This window comes from Taudactylus pleione, unplaced genomic scaffold (genome assembly GCF_031769625.1).
Source record: "Taudactylus pleione unplaced genomic scaffold, aTauple2 ptg001627l, whole genome shotgun sequence".
Lineage (NCBI taxonomy): Eukaryota > Metazoa > Chordata > Amphibia > Anura > Myobatrachidae > Taudactylus > Taudactylus pleione.
The window spans coordinates 194,415-222,146 of NW_028286024.1; the positions used below are offsets into that span (position 1 = coordinate 194,415).

General features: G+C 46.9%; 1 protein-coding gene across 1 annotated transcript in view; it reads right to left on the reverse strand.

Moving 5' to 3' along the window:
* AIDA (axin interactor, dorsalization associated) overlaps positions 1 to 27,732 on the reverse strand; it is a 58,172-nt gene that overhangs the window by 2,457 nt on the left and 27,983 nt on the right. The window contains exons 2-9 of the mRNA XM_088464270.1: positions 24,963 to 25,032; positions 13,422 to 13,475; positions 10,947 to 11,001; positions 8,315 to 8,378; positions 7,178 to 7,284; positions 5,124 to 5,246; positions 2,650 to 2,772; positions 937 to 1,054 (exon numbers count right to left, since the gene is read on the reverse strand). Of these exons, the coding sequence (XP_088320396.1) occupies positions 937 to 1,054; positions 2,650 to 2,772; positions 5,124 to 5,246; positions 7,178 to 7,284; positions 8,315 to 8,378; positions 10,947 to 11,001; positions 13,422 to 13,475; positions 24,963 to 25,032 (714 nt within the window). The remainder of the gene's footprint in view (positions 1 to 936; positions 1,055 to 2,649; positions 2,773 to 5,123; positions 5,247 to 7,177; positions 7,285 to 8,314; positions 8,379 to 10,946; positions 11,002 to 13,421; positions 13,476 to 24,962; positions 25,033 to 27,732) is intronic.

Here is a 27,732-nt window from a genome sequence, read left to right on the forward strand (position 1 = left end):
CAGAATTGGGGTTTTGGGGTGCAATGTTGCGGGAACCACCCTGCACCCTTTGGACATCGCCCCTGACGCCAACTATCAAAAAACCCCACAAAAGACACCACAAGAAAGCACTTTGAAAAGATGGGCTAAAAAAATCAAATTGGAGGTACAAATTCAAAGACTAGCAAAATAGCCTTTGGGGAGGGGGTCTGGAAGTATGGGGGGAGGTGTAGTTTGGATTGCAGGTGTTTGCTAAAGGTGCGTTTTTGGCGCTTTTTAATGCTTTACTTTAGCAACTAAAATATGCTTGCACCCATTTTCACGTACCCCAAATGTGATGGGAAGACTTATTTCCCCCCCAAAAACATGCAAAATGCTATTCTTCACCACTTGCTCAAAGACACTAAATAGCGCCTATTGAGACCATTTAAATTCCTTCAGCAGGGCTAATCGGGGGTACCCATAGTGAACCCCCATGTCAGAGCATCTTTTGGGGTCCGGATGATTTCCCCAAAACTGCCAGAACTTTTCACCGATGTCAGTTTCGCCCGGTCCAGTTTTTGCCGATTTGGAATTGAATACGAGGACAAGCGCAATACTTTTTCGCACCCAAAACCAGCGATGACGGCGTAAACTCCGGCAACGGACTTTTCATTTCTAATTGAATACGGCCCAAAGTCCCAAATCATTCGCTGAAATGTGAATAGTTTTTTTCCTGTATTTTGCTAAACTTCCTTTCCAGATTTTAGAAACCGATAAGAGGCCGGTCTATGGTTTCTCCGTAAATTATAGTTTTATTATATTCTGGTGCAGTTTGGTGCCTGGGTGGTAAATTGCTGCTCCAACGCCTCCTTATCAGCAGATCTCTGACCAAACAGATTACACAATACAGCGCTTGCCGTACTGGTCACATAATATAGCCATGACATAAAGCGATCAGTAAGTGGCCTCACGTACAGCTCTATCACTATCTGGCCAGACTTTATTTCATCCATCTCCATGAAGGCGAAACACTTTGTACTTGTGAAACGCTTCTTCGGCTTGTAGTGCTTGAACTCAAAGAAAATAGCTGCCCCTGAAAGCAAGACACAAGGGGTTAATTAGAGGCGAGAGATATTTTATTTATAGGGTGCATCAAGGACTCAGTAGCGCCATACATGGGGTAGAAGGTAAAAAATTACATAAGTACATTAGACAGTTGCAGAAAAGTTCACAAATCTACATAATGTCAACCTGCAAATTACATAAGTGTGTAAAGGAGACAATCCGAGAGGGGGCTTGCTCACAGGAGCTTACATTCTATAGGGGATATGGGCGGACACAGAGAGGAGCATAACTGGGGAATACAAGGTATGGGGGAGTTGCGAGAGGCGATTGGCTTGAATGAAGAGGAGTTTTATCAGCACATCTGAAGGCTGGGAGACTGAGTGAAAGTAACAGAGTGCAGGAAGGTTTTCCAGGGGGGTCGGCATGATTTACCGCCAGCCACATGGGTCAAATCCCAACAGCGGAAGCCCGGCAGAGGTGAAGATCCCGACTGCACTAAAGGCAAGTATAAACTAACCTAACCCTCCCTTAAGGGGGATGAAGAATGAAGAGAATCTGGGGAAACTCTGGACCAGGCCTGGCCAACCTGTGGCTCTCCTCCAGCTGTTGTAGAACTACACATTGCATTCCCTAATAACAAAACTGTGACAGGGTATGCGCTGGGACTTGTACTTTCAGAACAGCTGGAGAGCCACAGGTTGCAGTCACAGGTGCCGGCCCCAGGGAGGCAGGAAGTGGCTATAGTGCAGTCACAGGTGCCGGCCCCAGGGAGGCAGGAAGTGGCTATAGTGCAGTCACAGGTGCCGGCCCCAGGGAGGCAGGAAGTGGCTATAGTGCAGTCACAGGTGCCGGCCCCAGGGAGGCAGGAAGTGGCTATAGTGCAGTCACAGGTGCCGGCCCCAGGGAGGCAGGAAGTGGCTATAGTGCAGTCACAGGTGCCGGCCCCAGGGAGGCAGGAAGTGGCTATAGTGCAGTCACAGGTGCCGGCCCCAGGGAGGCAGGAAGTGGCTATAGTGCAGTCACAGGTGCCGGCCCCAGGGAGGCAGGAAGTGGCTATAGTGCAGTCACAGGTGCCGGCCCCAGGGAGGCAGGAAGTGGCTATAGTGCAGTCACAGGTGCCGGCCCCAGGGAGGCAGGAAGTGGCTATAGTGCAGTCACAGGTGCCGGCCCCAGGGAGGCAGGAAGTGGCTATAGTGCAGTCACAGGTGCCGGCCCCAGGGAGGCAGGAAGTGGCTATAGTGCAGTCACAGGTGCCGGCCCCAGGGAGGCAGGAAGTGGCTATAGTGCAGTCACAGGTGCCGGCCCCAGGGAGGCAGGAAGTGGCTATAGTGCAGTCACACGTACCGGCCCCAGGGAGGCAGGAAGTGGCTATAGTGCAGTCACAGGTGCCGGCCCCAGGGAGGCAGGAAGTGGCTATAGTGCAGTCACAGGTACCGGCCCCAGGGAGGCAGGAAGTGGCTATAGTGCAGTCACAGGTACCGGCCCCACTTTCCACTTATCTATATTTTTATAGACTCCATACAACATATATAAATAAATACAGTTCATACAATGACTTGGTCCTGACATCCGGAGAACCCACCTGCAGCCGTTGGGAGCATCAAAGACACAGCTGTAAATTACCTTTTGTCAGTTTTTCAACATGTTTCTGGATTTCAATTTCCACATTAAAATGAACGTATGTGTCCTCTTTCCTGGAGGCCATGGGGGTGTCCTGTACGGGTGTCAGATCTATGCCATTTATATCTGCAAACACAATATAAAAATATTAATTTTTGTGTTAAAACTTACATAGGTATTAACTAACAACCCCACCATACACAGCACCTCAAAGGGCTACAAATACACAGGCAGAAGGGTCAGGCGCTTGTCATACAGGGGGAGGGATGGGAGTCACTGTGGAAGGACAGTGAGTGTGTAACTGTCTGATGCGCTCAGTGTCTCTTGTAGACAAGTGGCCTCAAACGCCATTGTGGTTAGTTGTGGCCTCGACAGGTTGGGTACGGGATGCTGGCACTTGGGATCCGGCTGTCAAAATCCTGACAGGGTTAGGATACAGACACCTATCGGGATTATAACTACATCCCTGCCTGAACACAGTCACTATATTTACAATACAGACCCCCTCCTGAGTCACACGACTCGTGCGTTAAAACAGGGATAGTCGTGGACTAGAGAGAGAGAGAGATCAGCCGTACAAGCAGCGCCCCCCTCATGGTGGCAGAAACCATTGTGAAGAGGCTGCTGTGAGGGCCACGGGCCCATTGAAGGAGATATCACCTCCCCCAGCTGTTCAAGCAGACGTCGTTCCTCACATTTTACTTTTCAAAAAGTATTCCGTAAAAAACAAAACAAAAAAACCAAAAAAAAACACCATGATCGTTTTTGTGACAACATTTTGCTTTAAATTTAAAACTGTACCATATGTTTAGGAGCTATGGGCCTGATTCAGAGCCGCTCGTAAGCGGCCGCTCGTTCGTTCCTACCGATGTTTGCACAACTGCGCATGCGTACGGATTTTAATACGCATGCGCGAACCAGTCAGTGCGGCCGAAAATCGTGTGCTCGCTAAATAGCGAATGCCTGCTATTTTGAGTGACAGGATGAGGCGTTTGTGGGTGGTAACAGGGGAAGGTGCTTGAAAACGGGGAGGGGAGATCCGAACGCAGGCGTGCCAAACGGTCAAAACGGGCGTTTTAAGGGTGTGCATAATTAAAAAAGCAGCGTCATCGACCACGTCACTTGGTTGTTTTATAGTCAGAACTGCTCGCATGATTGTGGTAGGAAAAACCAAGCACAAGAATAGCGAGCAGTTCATACGCCGTCCGATGTACTCGATTAATCTAATAAATAGCGGACATGACGTATGCTGCGAGCGGCCAGGGGGCGTTTTTTCAAAATTACGTTCGCATATTTTGTTCGCTCGTTCAGACAGAGGCGTGAACAGACCGCAAAGAGCGAATGGTTCATTTAAATAGCCAGCCCCTTTTTCTGAACGAGCGAGCGCAAATAGCGTCCGGCTCTGAATCAGGCCCTATGTCAGTTTAGCAAAGATCCTCAATTATAATTTTTGTGTTCTAAATAAAAAAATAAAAAAAAAATAGTAGTAGATTGCATTTTCTGGGATTTAAATTCCCTAAAACGTTAAATCTTATCTAAATTTAATTTCAATAAACCAAAAACAAAAATAGAATTATCTCTGCAAAGAGCGATTCTCATAGTAGTCACAAGGCCTATTTATACATTTCCAGACCAGTATGTTTATGAGGAGCATCATAAACCAGGAAAACTAATACAATTGTGTATTTGTTGTAATTAATCTGCAAATTCATTATTTTTATTTTTAGTGTGTACACAGCTCTCATGACCGGACGTATGAACAAGACTGGTGTCAGTATAAACCTCTGAGTACATAAGCTCCAACACCAATGCAAAGAGGCAACACGGATACAGTGGAATAGTCTAAGAAAATGACCCCGGGGGACACTGCGGCACCAGTGCTCTAAGCAGGTTTGGTTTTAGAGTTGTGGAGACCTAACAGTAGTCATGGAGCTTGTACCTGAGAACAGGGTCCCCCAGAAAGGAGAGGCGCACAGGCCAACTATTTTGGAGCAATTGAAAAACAAACCTTAGGTCTCCCAGCAATCAGGAATACAATATATCAGGTATACAGTGTTGTATCGCTGGCCGGTGCTAGAGAGCTACAGAGATAGAAAAATCAGCTCTTTGCCATTTAGACATTCAGATCAAGGTGCACGCACACTGCCCACCAGTGCTCTCCCCCTCCCCAGTATTCCTGGGATCAGTTAGTGCCACCAACCACCTCTGCCACCTCCAGAGACGGCTTCATCCTGACTAGACTCAAACGCAGCTCCTGGTGGGATGGTGGAGGACGACGTCCGGCCATGGGGGAAATACTGAGGTAAGAGGACTGAAACGCCCAACCCCGAGGGAAAAGGCTGCCCCTAAAAAGTGCGGATAGATCTATGGATGTCATTTGGCTTTTCCTGTTGGCGGCAGGCCACATCATCTATCTACAGGTCACAGGCTGCTGTATGCACCATAAGGGATTGGAGCGAGAGAGACCAGACGCTTACCCTTCACACTGACCGTCATGTAGGGATCTATACACTGACCGGCATCTTTCAAGCCAATCTTTTCAATTGTGATGGTGAGTAGGGTCATCCCGGGCTCAGACGGTAACCTGGGCAGGAGGGTTCCTGCGACGCAGACAAAGATCACATATCAGGAATGCTCTTAATAGAAAGTATTATGCAAGATGATATTTCTGGATAGTAACTGCAGGGTCACTGGCTTTCATTATAACAGGCGACTTCTTAAAGGCAAAGGCGAACTGTAGATCGCTGCCCAGCGTTCATACGACGGACGGGCACCTTTATCTCAGAGCCTGAACCTCGAGTGTCTCTAATATGGTCACAAGCTGAGCAGAAGACCCCTATCCTGCACGGACTAGCTTCAACAAAGGTAGAACTGGTCTCAAAGCCACCTCCTGCTCCTGAAGCCAGTGTGTGATTCACGGCCTGCGATGTGTATATAGGACTCCCGACAGGTCTCCTGACTAAGAAAGACTTCGGTAACAATTACAAAATCCAGAGTTTTACTTTAATAAGTAGTTATTGGCTTTATTAGCTATGTAATCCGGTGATTTGCGTTTTATTTACTTTAAACGCAGATACATAATACTTCTAGGAAATGATAACAGTGTGACATGTGGAGCCTGTTATATGGCAAATATGAAAGTTAAACTTCAGAAATGTATTTATTCATACAAATAAGCTCTATTCTCTCCCTGGTGTGGTTGGGAAGACTTCAGGCCAAATTCAGCTATAGAGAATTGTACAGTAAGACACGCAATGAATTCTGAAAGCAAAGCTATAGGTAACACAAGCCACGCTAATGGTGCTTACACACGGACAGATGTCAGATGAACGATTTGAGCGATTTACCAACGATTTTTGCCTGTAATAAAATGAATGTAATCGTCCAAATCTGACTGCAAAACACATCAGATGTCAGATATTGTTCAGCCGACAGACGGGAACGCGCATCCTTCAGCCGACAGACGGGAACGCGCATCCTTCAGCCGACAGACGGGAACGCGCATCCTTCAGCCGACAGACGGGAACGCGCATCCTTCAGCCGACAGACGGGAACGCGCATCCTTCAGCCGACAGACGGGAACGCGCATCCTTCACCCGACAGACGGGAACGCGCATCCTTCACCCGACAGACGGGAACGCGCATCCTTCACCCGACAGACGGGAACGTTCATCGTTCATCTGACAAACATATCAGATATGTCAGATCTGAAGGAAAATCTGACCGTGTGGATGCACCATTAGAGCTATTAACACTTACTAGGCAGCCAGTGACGTATGCTGTGAAATGGGGACCGGGCGGACACAAATAAACACGACACAAATGAAGGGAATGCATGTTCCTACCTTGAATGGCTCCTGCAATGGGCGAGCATTAGGGTGAGACGCAAGCAAATGAAAATGCCATGCACAGGAGACAGCCAGGCAATAAGCACGATGACCGCACAATCACAGAAGAGCAGGGCACAAAGATGGCACCGGGCACAAAGAGAGAGATAAAAAAAGGATGCACACTTATCAGTATACAGAGATTTGACTTCCTGTCTCTATACGTTGTGTAATTAGCCGATACCCCTAGGTTTCTGCCACCCCCTCCCCCATTATGGCCACACTGAGTCATACAGATTTTTATAGACCTTTTAAATCACCTGAAAAACCTGAACACAAAATTAAGAGCTAGAACAGCCAGTACAATGGGCCAATCCCACGGTGCTACCCGCGTGCCATGGCTCAATTCCGTTACCCAATGGATACGGACTCTCACAGAATGAGGATCCGGCGTCATGGGGACTGTTAGTGCGATTGGGAGAGCGTTCATCCCTCCGACTGCGTTGCGTCGGCTTAGTGCTCCAAATACGCACTGTCCTGTGATAAACTGCCAGGAGCGAGGGCACCTATACGGCTACATTACTGTCACAATCAGAGGTAAAGGAGGAGAATGAACAAGGCTTGGCCTATACACATGATTTTCCTGTAACTACTAAAGTGCAACGTTTTCAGAATCTGGAGCACATGGACAAAACATCTCATACCAGGTACACGCGCCGGGAAGGAATCGGGCGAGCACACGCCAGCCCCTCCGCCCTCTTCCTCCTCCTCCATTTCTAGACTTTCCTCTTCTCCTGGAGCTAGAATTCTCCTATAGAAGAAAGAACGGTCAGAGCAGGATGTACCAGAACACGCCATTACTAGTCATATATACAGCACAGTCTAATCTCTCTGGGGGAATACACTTATATTATGATGCATAATTATTATTGTTAGTTATTATGGTGAGTGCAGAGCCCCTGTGATTTTTATTTAAACAATGTGGTCACATACCATGTTGCACCCCAAATCTAGGAATGGTGAGTGCCGTGGATTAGTGCTTAGATATAGAGATTATATATATATATATATATATATATATATATATATATATATACACACACACATACATATATATACATAGTCAGTGGGAGGCACATATAGAAACCGTTGTAATTCCTACACCGTTCACCTGATTTGGATGTAATTACCCCCAAATTAAATCAGAAAGTCTGCAGGTAAAGCACATCTTGTTTGTTTCATTTCAAAGCCATTGTGGTGGTGAATAGAGGCCAAAATATGAAAATTCTGTCAATGTCCCAATATTTATGCACCTGACTGTACATACACACACAGTATATATAAATTCTATATATTACAGCAATAGAACAATGCCCTCTAGTGGCCAGATTGCTACTCTCCCTAAAACTGCCCCTGATAATACGCACGGTAAGAGCCTCATGCAGCTCTCTAGACCGGAATGTGCAGTTATGGAAACATCTAGCAGAGGATATAAAGTGTGGCCCCCTTATAACACACAAGGTCCCTGCAATATAACCCAGCTCTCATTACCCGTCCTCTAATGCAGCAACAGCTAAATAAGGACACACAGAACAGATTATGGAGGTAAAACTGACCTGGGGCGGCGTTAATTCTAAAAGGATGAAAGGAGGATGTGGGGGGAGGTCAAAGTACCAACTTACACGGAGGGCGATTACATCAATAGATTGGAGGTTAAATGGACATATGTAATGATTACATTAGCATTGCAGTGTGGTGCAGGTAAATGCACTTTAATCCCAATGATACTAGAATATATCACTATCATATTATGACGTACAGTACATAAAGGTCTCCCTTACCTTAGAGGGACAGGCTGGACATCGAAGGGGAATTCCTTGTTGAACGTCAGTAGGTTTTCTAGGACTAGAATGGGAGAGAAGATAGAAGTTATTGGGTTACTCTCCAAACACCACCCCGCGCATCCGTCTGATCATCCAGCTGCAAGAACACGTTTACTCAAACGCAGATTATATTGTATATATCTGATATAGGGCCGTATTCAATTAGAAGCGAAAAGTATGTTTCCGCGATACTTTTTCGACGTTTACGTAATTTTCGCCGTATCCAACTGTAGCGTCTTCTCGCCTCCACGATAACGTAATGTAATAGGCGAAAAAAGTTTCGCCTATGAATACCCGCCGGAAAAAAGTGCAGAATTGGGGTTTTGGGATGCAATGTTGCGGGAATCCCCCTGCACACTTTGGACACCCCCCCAGATGCCAACGGTAAAAAAAAAAAACCAAAAAAAAAAACCAAAAAACCCACAAAGGATACCCCAAAAAAAGCACTTTGCTTTTGTTTTTGCCCATTTTCAAAGTGGGGGTACAAATTCAAAAACTAGCGAAATAGCCTTTTGGGAGGTCTGCAAGTACGAGGGAGGTCTGCAAGTACGAGGGAGGTCTGCAAGTACGAGGGAGGTCTGCAAGTACGAGGGAGGTCTGCAAGTACGAGGGAGGTCTGCAAGTACGAGGGAGGTCTGCAAGTACGAGGGAGGTCTGCAAGTACGAGGGAGGTCTGCAAGTACGAGGGAGGTCTGCAAGTACGAGGGAGGTCTGCAAGTACGAGGGAGGTCTGCAAGTACGAGGGAGGTCTGCAAGTACGAGGGAGGTCTGCAAGTACGAGGGAGGTCTGCAAGTACGAGGGAGGTCTGCAAGTACGAGGGAGGTCTGCAAGTACGAGGGAGGTCTGCAAGTACGAGGGAGGTCTGCAAGTACGAGGGAGGTCTGCAAGTACGAGGGAGGTCTGCAAGTACGAGGGAGGTCTGCAAGTACGAGGGAGGTCTGCAAGTACGAGGGAGGTCTGCAAGTACGAGGGAGGTCTGCAAGTACGAGGGAGGTCTGCAAGTACGAGGGAGGTCTGCAAGTACGAGGGAGGTCTGCAAGTACGAGGGAGGTCTGCAAGTACGAGGGAGGTCTGCAAGTACGAGGGAGGTCTGCAAGTACGAGGGAGGTCTGCAAGTACGAGGGAGGTCTGCAAGTACGAGGGAGGTCTGCAAGTACGAGGGAGGTCTGCAAGTACGAGGGAGGTCTGCAAGTACGAGGGAGGTGCAGTTTTGATTGCAGGTGTTTGCTGAAGGTGCTTTATAATGCTTGCACCCATTTTCATGTAATCCATTTTTGATGGGAACAATTATTTTCCACCAAAAAAGTTGCAAAATACTATTCTCCACCACTTGCTGATAGACGCTAAATAGCGCCTATTGAGACCATTTAAAAAACCCAAATACCTTTAGCAGGGCTAATTGGGGGTACCCATAGTGATCCCCCATGTCAGTGCATCTTTTGGGGGGTGTCAGGTTGTATTCCCCAAAACTGACAGAACTTTTTGCCGATTTCAGTTTCGCCGGGTCCCGTTTTTGCCGATTTGGAATTGAATACGGGGATAAGCTGGGACAAGCGCGATACTTTTTCGCACCCAAAACCAGCGAATTGAATACGGCCCATAGTTATAGCATGCTCTAATTACAAAACTATAGCAGGGCATGCTTAGATGTGTAGTTCCAGAGCCGCTGGAGGGCCGCATGCCAAATACTCCGGTCCTACAGGCTACATATCTGCAACTAACTAGTAATACCTCTTTACACTTGCAGAAATAATCAGGGTTACTGTGCAGTGTGAAAGGGCAGGATCGAGTGACCCAGCATTTCAACCCTGCTCGTTATGCAGTGTGAACGGGTAACCCGGGTCCCGTTCTATGCATACGATGACCTGGCCCTTGGAGAGGAGGAGATCTTCTCCAAGCACCATATCACCATGTGAGGACTACATCGGCCCGTCAGTAGTGCCGGGTGGGGCCGCCAGTCTGACAGGGGTCTCAGCCGAGTTACACCCGGGATGGGCTTAGTGCCCGATTCACAACTGCACGCAAAGTTGGCTCATGTGCCATTTTATGCATGGTGCACGCTCACTAGGCCAAACAAGACGCTCTAACGCATCTCTGCAGATCTAAGGGACTATTCGGAGCATCAAAGTCAGTTGGATCTTCACTTTCGGCCAAATGTATGTAACTGGGCATCAACAGGGCGTCGACACTTACAATAAGTTTGCTGCGGAAGTATAGACGGAATTGCAGAGATGAGTACGCAAAGATCTGGTCCTCTAAACATGAGAACGCAGTGTATCAGCCACTAGAGACCAGCAATACTCTGGTGATCCCACTAAGACATATGAAGCAGCCACTGGGCAGTTGGTGGCGGTTAGTGACCCAGCCCAGACACAGAGCGCGGGCACAAAGGGTATTATACACGCTGCGGTTCTCTGACCAATAACCATGAAGCAATGTTACACTCTCACATTGTATATCGCACATCTGTGCCGTAATGTATTACATCCAACAGCAAATCTTCCTATAGGTGTATTATTAGCATTTATTTATATAGCGCCAAAATAATCCACTGCGCTTTACAATTGTACCTTCATTACATCAACTTACTTGGTTCTAGCTTCTTTAAATCCTCCAATTTGAACCCTTCTTGGGATTGTGAGGACTGTAAGTAAAACACATAGTAAGTAGATTTATATCTTTAGCTCAAACCATTGATACATAATCTATATAATTAACAAGTCAGTCAGTCAGGGCCAGGAGTTTTGGAACTAGATCCACCAAATTTGGCATTGTGGTGTAGCATGACTAGGATTAGGTGTTTGCCTAGGTTTGAACTTAGTCAGGTCCACACAATGCCTAAAAATGGGGACACTTGATTTACACAGGTTTCGAGGCTGGCTCCAGTGAAAATTGGCAGTCTGACAAAAACCTGTATGAAAGCTACAGAAGTATAATTTTACCCCTCATAGTCTGAGCAAGTCTCAAACTTTATGGGGTTAATCCAATTCGGTGCGAATTGCGAGTAGTGAGTTTGTTTTATGAAACTCGCAGACATCGCACACCTGAAAATTCTTCAATCCAATTAAAATTGCCTAGTCTCGGTAGTCGCAGCGGAGATTTGAGATGTGAGAGAAGTGCATGAAAAAGTGGGGAGACCATCCTGGACCTCACCCAAAATTTATAATTTAGTTAGCAGGACCGCATAGAAGGCTGTTTGTGGGCATTATGAAAGTACTATAGGTTTTTAAATGGTGTCAAATGGCCGATTTGTGCTTTTTTTTTATTAAAAAAACGCTAAAAAGCTAAAACTTTTTTGTTTAATCTCAAACGAATTAAACGAAAGATGCAAAAAAAATAAAAAAAAATTAAAATAAAAAAGAAGAAGTAGGAAAAAAGGTGATCTTGGGGTACAAGTTGAGTCTCCCATATCCAAAATGCTTGGGACCAGGGGTATTTTGGATAACGGGATATTCCGTATTTTGGAATATTCAATATTTCGGAATATTTGGATATGAGAGACTCAACCTGTACTTTGAAAGAATGATTTATCATTTATTTTACAATTTTTCAATTAAAAAAATATTGCAATTACAAGTTGATTTTGGAGCAATTTCAGCACAGTGTCCCGACATTTTAACCATAAAATAAAAATGTTTCTTTCCATCTCTCATCCTCAGGGAGGTGCGAATGGAAAAATGCGAATTCAGTCTGACTGGTTCAGGGCGAGTTGCTGATTGGATTGCAAAATGAATTCGCTGTGCGAATTCTAAGAGAAAATAGCACCTCACAATTTGCACCTAATTGGACTGACCCCATGACTCACGCAAATTCATGTTAAATCCAGAGTTAGTCCTTTTTAAAGTGTCCATATAGATTAGTCAGCCCTAGAATTTGGTGGGCCACATAGCAAGATCTTAAAAGGGGCCCCCAGAGGTTAAAAAAAACATACATATGCCCATTCAGGTTGGGCCACACAGTAGTACACTTTCTACACATTATGCCACACAGTAATGCCCTTTACAGATTATGCCGCATAGTAGTAGTGCCCCATAAAACACATTCCACACAGTAGTGCCACATACATAGTATGTCAGCCCAACAACTCACCTCCCCATCTCCCTCCCGCCTCCCCGTGTGCCATCAGCAGCCAGCAGGTGTGGATTTGGGGTTGGGCCGCCAGCTAATTACAGTAGGTACACAGGCAGGCAGCGGCAGACACAGAGACAACGCCGGCCGCGAGCCAATCGGAGCTCGCGGACCAGAAGCTAATCAGGAGCAGTCACTGTTGATTGTTTGCAGGCTGGCAGACAGATTACCTCGTAACCGGTGGTGCTGTCTCTCCATGTTTGCCTGCGGGCCACCCGGACCCCCCTCGGCGGCCCTGACTGGTCCGGCCCACCTTGTGCGTGTGACTGGGTGCAGGGGGAGCTGCGGGCCACAGAGGAGGCTCGGGAACCACAGCAGCCGTACCCCTGGTACCCACGGAAGTTACGCCATTGTTTGCGTGCATGTTAGGAAACAGTGGGGTCCTTTTCAGGATGAATGGAATTGGGTTATAGGCGAGGACGATGTAAACAAATAAGTCTGGAGGGCAATGGTTGGGCCGGTCTTCAGAGACCATATGAAATAACCCAGCGGCAGAGTCGCCAGGTGAGCGGGTGACAGGGCACCCTAACGTCTGTGTTGCAGGCGCAGGGACCAACCATGTCTATGTATGGTATACCTCAGTCATATGCAGAAGGGCGGCTCCTACGCCCAGAGAATAACAAACATTCAATTGCGCAGATTGGCACCATGTGTCCCTCTGCCTCGCCACTAATGGTCAGGGCTTCCCGAAATTTAGATGGAGACTTTAGAAAAATGACAAATCCAGCCCTTGGTAACAGAAACCTTGTCTCATGGAATTACGTAGAGAGACATTCTAAGCCTAAAGCCATATAAATTACCGGAGACCAATCAGCCATTCTAAGCCACTCTGGCATAGAGGAAAATGCCACCGGCAAGCCGAGAACCACAAGCGGAGTTCATGTTTAACCCATATTACAGCATAAAATGGATACTGGTGGTAGTAATAATATTTACCTGCAGGGCGGCGCTGCGTAGTTCTAGGCATGTTGCAATTTTTCCAATGGTTTTCTGTAGAGACAAAAAACAGACGGTGACAAAAGCACAGCGCCGTGTCACAGTAATCACCCCGATTCAAGTACAGAACGGTGACTGCGCAAACAGAACTACGCAAATTATACAATGACATATTATACAGTCCGCAACTCTTTCAATGAAGCACATTGCGATTATAGTGTCAATTAAATCATGGTCAGTGTGGGAAGGTGCCAGGGGTAAGCGAAGCTACAGGATCGCTGTCCATCACCGCGACACAATTGCAGCACCCAGCCGTTCGACCCTTGAGTACTTCTGGTAGAAACCAGCTAAGGCAATAGGGATCCCCGTCCTGACATTGGGCCTGATTCAGAGCCGCTCGTAAGCGGCCGCTCGTTCGCTCCGAGCGATGTTTGCCCAACTGCGCATGCGTACGGATCGTTATACGCATGCGCGAACCAGTCAGTGCGGCCGAAATTAGTTTGTTCGCTAAATAGCGAATGCCTGCTAATTTGAGTGACAGAATGAGGCGTATGTGGGTGGTAACATGGAAGGTGCTTGAACACGGGGAGTGGAGATCAGAACGCAGGCGTGCTTAAAGGTCAAAACGGGCGTTTTAAGGGTGTGCATAATTAATACAGCAGCGTCACTGGGTTATTTTATAGCCAGAACTGCTCGCAAGATTGCGGTAGGAAAAACCAACCACAAGAATAGCGAGCAGTTCATACGCTGGTCGATGTACTCGATTAACCTAATAAATAGCGGACATGACGTAGGATGCGAGCGGCCAGGGGGCGTATTTTTCCAAAAAACGACCGCAAGTTTTGTTCGCTCGTTCAGACCTAGAGGCGTGAACAGACCGCAAAGAGCGAACGGTTCATTTGAATAGCCACCCCTATTTTCTGGATGAGCGAGCGCTAATTGCGTCCGGCTCTGAATCAGGCCCATTGTGCGATTATGGAGGAGACAGATTTTGATCTGATTATTGTGCTTGCTTGGTGACCACGCACAGTGACAAGCCAGATTCCCAGGAGCGTGCCAGCCGCAGGGTGGTACCTCATCTAGAGACCTTGCTTAGGACTATAGAGCAACATAGCATAGATTGCGTAGTGGTTAGCATTGCTACCTCACAGGACTGATGTCATGAGTTCAATACTCAGTCATGGTCCATCTGTGTGGTGTTTGCATGGGGTTCCTCTGGGTGCTCCAGTTTCCTGTCACATGCCAAAAACATTCTGGTAGGCTAATTGGCTGCTGACAGAAATGACTCTTATGCTGCCCATCCATTTAACGATGCGGGGGAAGACGGCATGATTACGACGCCGTCGTCTCCCACGGGGTGAACTGCATACAGATCAATCATCCCCGAACATGGCAACCTGACGGCGGTCGTCAGGTTGACAGTCATGTTCGGGGGATGATTGATGTTAAAAATGACAAGGGGGGCGCACATCGCTGGTCATTTTTTAACCTTTTACTGCACTATTTGCGGGCGATTACCAAGCGATGGAGCGATAACGATGGTCGTTATTGCTCGGTATAATCGCCTAGTGGATGGGCAGCCACTATACAATTATCTGTCAGATATCTGTCGTCCATTTGCTCACAAACACTGGAAAATAGACAAAAATGGTTGTTCAGACAAATTGGGTAAAACACACAAATGTAACCAATTTGAACAATATTTTTTGTTCTATTTTCAGGGTTTAAAACCATATGATCGACTGTCATTTGCTCCCATACATTACCAGGTTTTCATTCCAACCAGCCAGATTGGACAGATATCTGACAGATAACTGTATAGTGTATGCGCGTCCATGTAATAGGGACTATAGATTGTAAGCTCCACTGGGACAAGGAGGGATGCGAGAGACTGATCGTCTCCAGAAAAGCGCTGCGGAATAAGCGCGCGCTATATAATTCACTGTTAATAAATACATCTCGGGCAGCGATAAAGACAGCCGGCCCCACAAACACCTTTTCCAATCATCTGTCTGAACAGAGGGGCTTCCGGAATCTAAAGCGTGGATGAAAATGATTTACGAAATATAAAATATACTTTCTATCGGTAACACTGACGTCAGGCGATACAAAAAATAATCAAGTTATAGTCAAATTCTTTACATTGTGGGACATTTAAAAAGATGGAAGCCCCTTACTCTGAGAGATCGGGGGCTGGAAGCAGCCAGAGATCAGTATAAACCCCCTACAGCGTGTGTAATAGACGCACACCAGCAGCAGCGTGCGCTGGTCAGTGTACACAGCGTCAGACCGCATTGCAGGAGACCTTTATATCTGCATAGGACATGAGAAGCAGCAAGAGCTGGGATGACAGATGTAGACTTATGTCTGGCCCCCGCCTCCCGGTCACCCCCATCCAGATGCAGAGAGAGTAGGAGGTGTATAGATTAATCCCAGGAAGACACACACACACACACACACACACACACACACACACACACACACACACACACACACACACACACACACACACACACACACACACACACACACACACACACACACACACCACTTCAGTCTATAAACCAGCCGTCATTTCCACATTTAAAGCTGGGTGCGGCCGCCTTACAGAGCAGCTATGAATAATGTCGTCTGGTGTGCGGCCAGAACGATCCACTTTCCATATACATTGGACTATTTCAAAGCTCCAAATCCCTGAAAAGCCATAAAGAGGCGAGAACACGTGGTGTTTGGAGAATTACCTATTGGTAAACGTGAGTTCATGAGTTCTAGGAAAGAACCAGACACTGCAAGAAAGCAAGGGGGGGGTGAGCAAATGCTGGGATCAGACTGCACAGCAATTAGGGCAAGTTAGGATCTCCAACACAGATTATAGAGGAGGGAGGGGGGGGGGAATTGGATGAATAAATCAGACTAATTACACCTATGATGTGCTTTGAATGTAGACAATCATTCGCATATTCTACTAATCAATATCAGTGATGATCACCGTGCAGATTAGGAGTGCGATATTAGTATAAATCTAAAGGTTTATTTTTTTCCCCTTTAATAGCACAATTATGGGCCCAATTCATTACCGATCGCAACTGCAATTACGCACACAATCGGCCAATCGTTGCGTTCTGTGCAAGCGCCGCAGTGCGCGAACACTCCACTGCAATCGGGACTGCGCAGACTCATCGCATTGTGATTGACAGGAAGTGACCGTTTGTGGGTGGCGACGGGGGTCGACGAAACACTGTTAGAGGGGCGTGCATAAATTAGCCATTGCGATGCTATACGCAGCTTGGGCTGTCACTGCGTGTGATGAGGTTAGTAATTCCTGAGTAAGGTCAGACCCTGTGTAAGTGTGTGTGAGGCTGTGATGGTACTCCATGTTACTGATGGTTTCTCAGTCTTGTGTAGTCACTGTGTGATGAGGTTAGTAATTCCTGAGTAAGGTCAGAGCCTGTGTAAGTGTGTGTGAGGATGTGATGGTACTCCATGTTACTGATGGTTTCTCAGTCTTGTGTAATCACTGTGTGTAATGATGTTAGTATTTCCTGAGTAAGGTCAGAGCCTGTGTAAGTGTGTGTGAGGATGTGATGGTACTCCATGTTACTGATGGTGTCTCAGTCTTGTGTAATCACTGTGTGTGATGAGGTTAGTAATTCCTGTGTAAGGTCAGAGCCTGTGTAAGTGTGTGTGAGGATGTGATGGTACTCCATGTTACTGATGGTTTCTCAGTCTTGCTAAGTATTACGGATGTGTGTACGGTAAAGTGGGCGTCCTGATGTTAATTTGTGATGGCATAGCGACTGCAATCATTAGCATATTTTGTGCAGTGAGACCGAGTAATCTCTGCTGCGATCACAATAGCGATCCGTAATGAATCAGGTCCCTATAGCCGCTATTTTGCACCAAAGTGCATTCTTTGATAACTAAGACAAGGATTAGCTCTGATTTCATAATAATCTTTAGAAAAAGGTATTTATTGTGTTATGGATGAAAGAGACAGACCTGAAACACTTCACATGTGACTGCAAGATCTTTAACTTGTGATCGGTATACAAAAAACTTTGCACAAATACATCTGCATATGGCTTATAATCTGCTGCCCATAGACTATAAACCAGGTATCGTATGCATTTATTTTTTCACACATTGACTCTACAGTCAGTGCGCTAATTAGCAATAGAGGATGTATAACCCCAGCCGTGAGCATGAAGAATGTGATAAACACTGCACATCACACCGCGCAACTGCCAGCTCCGGTGATGCCAGTCTAAGCTGCGCCGCTCAACAAGCCATTATTTATTTTAATTGTAGCACAAAAATAACGCAATTTCCAACATATTTGTTATCAAATACACAGAAAAGTGCAGCAATCATTTCACAGAACATCTGTAAATAAACAAAGTCCTACCGAGGCTACAAACTGGGCTCAGGTGGTCTTTAAACAGATCTCACCCACATATACACAAACACACACACACACACACACACACTTCTATACACACACACTTCTATACACACACACTTCTATACACACACACTTAACATAAAACTTTGGATGTCAGTGTCCCATGTGACCCTCTGGATCCAGCAGGATAAAATTGCGCAATCTCAGATCAGCGTTTCCAATCAGCATGCGGCCTTATGGAGTGTGACTGAGCGCGCAGAAACATATGGCCTGGATGTGGACGCTATGCCCGCGGCTTGCTAAACCGGGATCCCAGCTGCGTGGGGTTCTGCCCAAGGTTGGAGAAGGAATAACAGGGGTTGTCCAAGTTAAATGACTATAGGCGTGCCCCTCACACAGACACATGGGGCGAAGTGTTATTGCAAATCACTGACTATTAATGCTCATGGGCCTAAATGTAAGAATAAACAAATAATTAGTCAGAGGACGGACATGAAATTGTACTTTGTCCTCACAAAGCGAGCTCAGTAGCATTCCGTATTGCCTCCCTACAGCATAACGTACTACGTAATGAGCACAGACAAGGAACAAGGCACACGCTGGTCACAAAGTGATTGTACAAGTCTATTTGCTAATGGTACAAAGCCTGACGGAAGCTAAGTACTATATTTAGCTGGCTTGGAGAACGCCCATAAACACTACAATAACACGTTTACATGTACAAGGTCTATGTACGTATGGGGAGCTCTGTCTGACCTGAGGTAACACTGCAATAACATGTTCACATGTACAAAGGTCTATGTACGTATGGGGAGCTGTGTGTCGGACCTGAGGTAACACTGCACTAACACGGTCACATGTACAAGGTCTATCTACGTATGGGGAGCTCTGTGTGTCTGACCTGAGGTAACACTGCACTAACACGTTCACATGTACAAGATCTATCTACGTATGGGGAGCTGTGTCTGACCTGAGGTAACACTGCAATAACACGTTCATCACATGTACAAGATCTATCTACGTATGGGGAGCTGTGTCTGATCTGAGGTAACACTGCAATAACACGTTCACATGTACAAGGTCTATCTACGTATGGGAAGCTGTGTCTGACCTGAGGTAACACTGCAACATTTAGTCAGAAAGGAGATGGAGGTAAATAAATGGTAAAACAGTTTTTTCTTTCTTTAGACGCAGCATAAGGTTTAAGCCTAAATGTTCTCCTTCCATACAAGATCCATGGCAGACGGTATGTGAAGCACCAGGATCTGCAGATGTCAGTGCAGACAAAGCAGCTATCACAAGCTCTGACCTAACCCGGCAGGGTCTCCAGGGCTCACACAGGCCTAGAGGAATTACTTTCTGGATGGGCCTTTCCTGTCTGAGTCCTGTCGGGGGCTGAGAAAATCTTTCAAGAATGTAAAATTTTCTTTTTACTCTACATACTGCTTAAATGAGATGCAGATTTTAAGGCTTGACACAAGCCTTGAAACAAAGGAGAGAGAACAAGAAGTGTTAGACTCACAGGGCAGGGTCTGTGTTACACCATGTGAATCTGTAGGACGATTGTTACACCCTGATACAAAGTGCCCTTGTGGTGGCATTACACGTTACCTAGGAGGCTGCTATCAGACCAACAAAGTGCCCTTGTGGTGGCATTACACGTCACGTAGAAGGCTGATATCGTTCCAACAAAGTGCCCTTGTGGTGGCATTACACGTCACCTAGGAGGCTGCTATCAGACCAACAAAGTGCCCTTGTGGTGGCATTACACGTCACCTAGGAGGCTGATATCGTTCCAACAAAGTGCAATTGTGGTGGCATTACACGTCACCTAGGAGGCGGCTATCGGACCAACAAAGTGCCCTTGTGGTGGCATTACACATCCCCTGGAAGGCTGATATCGTCCCAACAAAGTGCCCTTGTGGTGACATTACACGTCACGTAGAAGGCTGATATCGTTCCAAAAAAGTGCCCTTGTGGTGGCATTACACGTCACCTAGGAGGCTGCTATCAGACCAACAAAGTGCCCTTGTGGTGGCATTACACGTTACCTAGGAGGCTGAGATCGTCCCAACAAAGTGCCCTTGTGGTAGCATTACACGTTACCTAGGAGGCTGAGATCGTCCCAACAAAGTGCCCTTGTGGTGGCATTACACGTCACCTAGGAGGCTGCTATCAGACCAACAAAGTGACCTTGTGGTGGCATTACACGTCACCTAGGAGGCTGCTATCAGACCAACAAAGTGCCCTTGTGGTGGCATTACACGTCATCTAGAAGGCTGATATCATTCCAACAAAGTGCCCTTGTGGTGGCATTACACGTTACCTAGGAGGCTGCTATCAGACAAACAAAGTGACCTTGTGGTGGCATTACATGTTACCTAGAAGGCTGATATCGTTCCAACAAAGTGCCCTTGTGGTGGCATTACACGTTACCTAGGAGGCTGAGATCGTCCCAACAAAGTGCCCTTGTGGTGGCATTACACGTCACCTAGGAGGCTGCTATCAGACCAACAAAGTGACCTTGTGGTGGCATTACACGTCACCTAGGAGGCTGCTATCAGACCAACAAAGTGACCTTGTGGTGGCATTACACGTCACCTAGAAGGCTGATATCGTCCCAACAAAGTGCCCTTGTGGTGGCATTACACGTCACCTAGGAGGCTGCCATCAGACCAACAAAGTGCCCTTGTGGTTGCATTACACGTCACCTAGGAGGCTGATATCGTCCCAACAAAGTGCCCTTGTGGTGGCATTACACGTCACCTAGGAGGCTGCCATCAGACCAACAAAGTGCCCTTGTGGTGGCATTACACGTCACCTAGGAGGCTGCTATCAGACCAACAAAGTGACCTTGTGGTGGCATTACACGTCACCTAGGAGGCTGCTATCAGACCAACAAAGTGACCTTGTGGTGGCATTACACGTCACCTGGAAGGCTGATATCGTCCCAACAAAGTGCCCTTGTGGTGGCATTACACGTCACCTAGGAGGCTGCTATCAGACCAACAAAGTGACCTTGTGGTGGCATTACACATCACCTAGGAGGCTGCTATCAGACCAACAAAGTGACCTTGTGGTGGCATTACACGTCACCTAGGAGGCTGCTATCAGACCAACAAAGTGACCTTGTGGTGGCATTACACGTCACCTAGAAGGCTGATATCGTCCCAACAAAGTGCCCTTGTGGTGGCATTACACGTCACCTAGGAGGCTGCCATCAGACCAACAAAGTGCCCTTGTGGTTGCATTACACGTCACCTAGGAGGCTGCTATCAGACCAACAAAGTGACCTTGTGGTGGCATTACACGTCACCTAGAAGGCTGATATCGTTCCAACAAAGTGCCCTTGTGGTGGCATTACACGTCACCTAGGAGGCTGCTATTGTCCCAACAAAAGTGCCCTTGTGGTGGCGTTACACGTCACCTAGGAGGCTGCTATCAGACCAACAAAGTGCCCTTGTGGTGGCATTACACGTCACCTAGAAGGCTGATATCGTTCCAACAAAGTGCCCTTGTGGTGGCATTACACGTTACCTAGGAGGCTGCTATCAGACAAACAAAGTGACCTTGTGGTGGCATTACACGTTACCTAGAAGGCTGATATCGTCCCAAAGTGCCCTTGTGGTGGCATTACACGTCACCTAGAAGGCTGCCATCAGACCAACAAAGTGCCCTTGTGGTGGCATTACACGTCACCTAGGAGGCTGATATCGTCCCAACAAAGTGCCCTTGTGGTGGCATTACACGTCACCTAGGAGGTTGATATCGTCCCAACAAAGTGCCCTTGTGGTGGCATTACACGTCACCTAGAAGGCTGCCATCAGACCAACAAAGTGCCCTTGTGGTGGCATTACACGTCACCTAGAAGGCTGCCATCAGACCAACAAAGTGCCCTTGTGGTGGCATTACACGTCACCTAGGAGGCTGCCATCAGACCAACAAAGTGCCCTTGTGGTGGCATTACACGTCACCTAGGAGGCTGCCATCAGACCAACAAAGTGCCCTTGTGGTTGCATTACACGTCACCTAGGAGGCTGCTATCAGACCAACAAAGTGACCTTGTGGTGGCATTACACGTCACCTAGAAGGCTGATATCGTTCCAACAAAGTGCCCTTGTGGTGGCATTACACGTCACCTAGGAGGCTGCTATTGTCCCAACAAAAGTGCCCTTGTGGTGGCATTACACGTCACCTAGGAGGCTGCTATCAGACCAACAAAGTGCCCTTGTGGTGGCATTACACGTCACCTAGAAGGCTGATATCGTTCCAACAAAGTGCCCTTGTGGTGGCATTACACGTTACCTAGGAGGCTGCTATCAGACAAACAAAGTGACCTTGTGGTGGCATTACACGTTACCTAGAAGGCTGATATCGTCCCAAAGTGCCCTTGTGGTGGCATTACACGTCACCTAGAAGGCTGCCATCAGACCAACAAAGTGCCCTTGTGGTGGCATTACACGTCACCTAGGAGGCTGATATCGTCCCAACAAAGTGCCCTTGTGGTGGCATTACACGTCACCTAGGAGGTTGATATCGTCCCAACAAAGTGCCCTTGTGGTGGCATTACACGTCACCTAGGAGGCTGCCATCAGACCAACAAAGTGCCCTTGTGGTGGCATTACACGTCACCTAGGAGGCTGCCATCAGACCAACAAAGTGCCCTTGTGGTGGCATTACACGTCACCTAGGAGGCTGCCATCAGACCAACAAAGTGCCCTTGTGGTGGCATTACACGTCACCTAGGAGGTTGATATCGTCCCAACAAAGTGCCCTTGTGGTGGCATTACACGTCACCTAGAAGGCTGCCATCAGACCAACAAAGTGCCCTTGTGGTGGCATTACACGTCACCTAGGAGGCTGCCATCAGACCAACAAAGTGCCCTTGTGGTGGCATTACACGTCACCTAGGAGGCTGCCATCAGACCAACAAAGTGCCCTTGTGGTGGCATTACACGTCACCTAGGAGGCTGCCATCAGACCAACAAAGTGCCCTTGTGGTGGCATTACACGTCACCTAGGAGGCTGCCATCAGACCAACAAAGTGCCCTTGTGGTGGCATTACACGTCACCTAGGAGGCTGATATCGTCCCAACAAAAGTGCCCTTGTGGTGGCATTACACGTCACCTAGGAGGCTGCCATCAGACCAACAAAGTGCCCTTGTGGTGGCATTACACGTCACCTAGGAGGCTGCCATCAGACCAACAAAGTGCCCTTGTGGTGGCATTACACGTCACCTAGGAGGCTGCCATCAGACCAACAAAGTGCCCTTGTGGTGGCATTACACGTCACCTAGGAGGCTGCCATCAGACCAACAAAGTGCCCTTGTGGTGGCATTACACGTCACCTAGGAGGCTGCCATCAGACCAACAAAGTGCCCTTGTGGTGGCATTACACGTCACCTAGGAGGCTGCCATCAGACCAACAAAGTGCCCTTGTGGTGGCATTACACGTCACCTAGGAGGCTGATATCGTCCCAACAAAGTGCAAAAAGTTAAAGTTGAAGCAATTTTACAACCTAACTTAATTTAAATGTGTGTTTTTCAACAAATGAGAAATGAGCCATATTGGCATAATATTACCATTACCCGATGACGTAGAGATACTACTGACTGCACCCCTGTGACCTGCAGCACCACCCCCTAGTGGCCAAATTACCGTCAACTACCACAATGCACTTGCGTGAAATTAGCAAGCGGCTATATCTGGACAAACCCCTAACTCAGGGTGTCTAATTAGTATACGTAATAGGAAAATAAAAATAAAGTCTATTTAGCTCTGTTTTACTCTATAACTTCATAGCTAGATATTTACCAGTAGTGGAATCTATGTAGAACTCAACGGGGGGGGGGGGGATTTAATTGCTTGAGAGAATTAGGTCCCGTCTAAAGCAGCCCCGAAGCTGTACTTACCACGGATCTCTGCTCGCACTCTCCTTAAGTGCGGCAAACATAAGTAGGGCTTCAAGGCTGGTCACGCTTTAACTGCTGCACGCCCAGCACTTGGCACAAGAGAATCTATTTAACACGGCTAATCCCGTGCATTGAGGAGCAAGAATGCAGCCCGCGCAGGGCTGGGCGCGAAAACAACGGAATTAGCTCCCAGACACTTTATACGGGAGCTAATTCTCTCACACAACTGAATCACCCAGAATGACAGCATAGGTCCCTGGGGTAAGATAGTGGAGCTGGCGGATCACCGGAAATGCAAAGTCTGGCGGAGCAGAGACCATTATGCGCAATTATTTTTGCAGAAAGATTGTCTGAATGTAATAATAATGTTATTTATATAGTGAAAGGCCGCATTCTGTGTGGAGGGGCCCTTTTATTACTACTCCCCCAAAAGAAACACGAGACAAAAAAAAGAAGATCCCTAATAAAGATAAATTATGCGTTACCTGCGATTCGTCAGATATTGGGCCAGATCCTGCGAGGCAGATTCAGATATCAAGGACGCACAGGCAACGTCTGCATTGTGCCATCGTGACGGAGTTTGAAAGCAAGCAGCGGCAGCCCGCATCGCCCCTACATTGCGCATTTTTAGCCACAGTGTACTATGCAAGCCTACCGTATGAGTGGGATTTGTGCGCACATTTCAAGCACATAATGCCGGAGAAGGTGATGCAAGATCCCTTCTCATTTAACTGAAAACTGTTACGCATCTCGCGCCTTCCGGTTCCGTGAACAATACTAGGAGCATTTTGCCTAACGTACAAACAACGTTGCAAACACAAAAGCATTATATAGTAAAACCAGCGATTATATCCCCTTTAGTTTAGGTTAAACTGTGCAAAACTTTAGGAGAAAACGTTCTGTGTAACGTGTGGCGATCCCACAATCTCGCTTGCACTTTTGATGTGACACTACACTCTTGTACCATGCCCCTTTCCTCATTGCTCAGCCTCTCTGCCAACCCGTGTTATCTGCGAATAGAGTCTCCGAGGCAGAGTGTAGACGCGCTCTTACAAGTGCGCCGGGCGCAGACCATCTACTGGCATCTCCTGTGTTAATACACAGCATCCATTCTGCGCCATTCAAGAGACTGCACTGACTAAGTCACACTAACTGGATGTTCAGCAAGTCTGCCGAAGGGCTCAATTGGGCACGCACGGCGTGCGGCGAGGCGCAAAGTCACATACCTTCTGGTCTTCGGTGAAGTCGGAGGAGTTGGCCGGCAACTGGGCTTCTTTCTGTAACTGTCTGGCTAATCTGCAGGGGGAGAAGATACGAGATGAAGAGTATATATATATATATATATAATAGACAACTGAACAACCACCAAAGAGGACATTGTATAACGTTACACAGGTAGTGACCGCGCACAGGAACAGCAATGGGTAGGTGTGACGTAACCATATAGTCTGCTGTAGATGTACAGTGCAGTAAAGGTCCTGTTAGCGTGACAGCTGTCTCTACATATAGTAACTAACCGTCCTCAGCACAGGAGACTTGGCTCATAATACTACACAATTCAAAATAGTTTTGTTTTTTTCTTCAGAAAGAAGAAAGAAGAAATGACGTGTACTGTGAGGATACGGGGTTCTCTCAATCACCCAGACACCGAGCAGATGAAACCAACGTGATGGTTTATTTTTCCACAGCACACAGCAACAGATAATATGTAATGGCAAGGGGTAAATACAGAGAACAGGCAATAAACAGGTAGCAGTCCAGACAGAGGCAGTCCCAGTAGAGTACAATGTCCCAGAACAATTCCACGAAATAGCTAGAGACCCTCAGCCCTCACAGTAGAAACTATCACTGATCACACAGCAATGATAGTCCCTGGGTCCACTCAATCGTTTCCAGGACCCCACACGTAGAAACTAATCACAGAACACACAGCAATGAATAGCGTATAGGTCCTTGCAGAATTTCCAAAGTATAAATCCACAGAACTGGTGATGCGTTCCACTAGCACCTTAGCAGAGCGAGGCCTCTTAGCCAAAGTCAGCGACTAACATGTGGAGTTGCCTTCGGTGACATGTTTTAAAATCTTCCAATTTCCCACGATATTGTGACCACCCAGGGGGGGTTGCACCGTTTGCTGATTGGTGCGCGTCCCTTATGATGTCACTTTCTCCTACCTCCTCCGGGTATTACTTCCCTGACAAACACCTGCTGGGATGGTTCCGTTCAGTCTACCAGATTCACGTGAGGCACAAAACAGGAAATGGAAGGAGGAGTAAATCCTGAGCGTCCCCTGGGGAGGTGGGAATTAACTTAGAGGGTCTTTTGTTCTGGGAGGTGTCACCTTGCTCTAGTGGTTACGAATAACACAGACATATGGACCAGGCTAACATCAAGGCTTATCCAGTATTAAACATTACAATTACTTACATTTTTAGAGTACATAATATTCATGGTAATGGAAATGTGTGTCCTGAGAATGATCACACATACACTAGGAGACGGGAAGGGGGACACAAAAGGACTAAAAAGTAAATGGATCTCTGCAATGACTGAGATGCTGCCAGTAAATTTGTAACACACATCCCATGTCCTCACATGTACGGAAGCGGGTGGCACTGAGCGCTACCCGTTACCAATATTGTGCTATTATGTGGAATAATTAAACAGAGGTTGAGTCTCCCATATACAGAATTATTTTTGGCATGACTGAGATAATGAAACCTTTGATTTTTGATGGTTCAATGTAAACAAACTTTGTCTAAGGCACAAATTATTAAAAATATTGAATAAAATTACCTGCAGGCTGTGTGTGTGTGTATATGGTGTATAGAATGAGCTGCAGGCTGTGTGTGTGTATAAGGTGTATAGAATGACCTGCAGGCTGTGTGTGTATAAGGTGTATAGAATGACCTGCAGGCTGTGTGTGTGTGTATAAGGTGTATAGAATGAGCTGAAGGCTGTGTGTATAAGGTGTATAGAATGAGCTGCAGGCTGTGTGTGTGGATAAGGTGTATAGAATGAGCTGCAGGCTGTGTGTGTATAAGGTGTATAGAATGAGCTGCAGGCTGTGTGTGTATAAGGTGTATAGAATGAGCTGCAGGCTGTGTGTGTATAAGGTGTATAGAATGAGCTGCAGGCTGTGTGTGTATAAGGTGTATAGAATGAGCTGCAGGCTGTGTGTGTATAAGGTGTATAGAATGAGCTGCAGGCTGTGTGTGTGTATAAGGTGTATAGAATGAGCTGCAGGCTGTGTGTATAAGGTGTATAGAATGAGCTGCAGGCTGTGTGTATAAGGTGTATAGAATGAGCTGCAGGCTGTGTGTGTGTGTATAAGGTGTATAGAATGAGCTGCAGGCTGTGTGTATAAGGTGTATAGAATGAGCTGCAGGCTGTGGGTGTGTATAAGGTGTATAGAATGAGCTGCAGGCTGTGTGTGTGTATAAGGTGTATAGAATGAGCTGCAGGCTGTGTGTGTGTATAAGGTATAGAATGAGCTGCAGGCTGTGTGTATAAGGTGTATAGAATGAGCTGCAGGCTGTGTGTGTGTGTATAAGGTGTATAGAATGAGCTGCAGGCTGTGTGTGTGTGTATAAGGTGTATAGAATGAGCTGCAGGCTGTGTGTGTGTGTATAAGGTGTATAGAATGAGCTGCAGGCTGTGTGTGTGTATAAGGTGTATAGAATGAGCTGCAGGCTGTGTGTGTGTATAAGGTGTATAGAATGAGCTGCAGGCTGTGTGTGTGTATAAGGTGTATAGAATGAGCTGCAGGCTGTGTGTATAAGGTGTATAGAATGAGCTGAAGGCTGTGTGTGTGTGTATAAGGTGTATAGAATGAGCTGAAGGCTGTGTGTGTGTGTATAAGGTGTATAGAATGAGCTGCAGGCTGTGTGTATAAGGTGTATAGAATGAGCTGCAGGCTGTGTGTATAAGGTGTATAGAATGAGCTGCAGGCTGTGTGTGTGTGTATAAGGTGTATAGAATGAGCTGCAGGCTGTG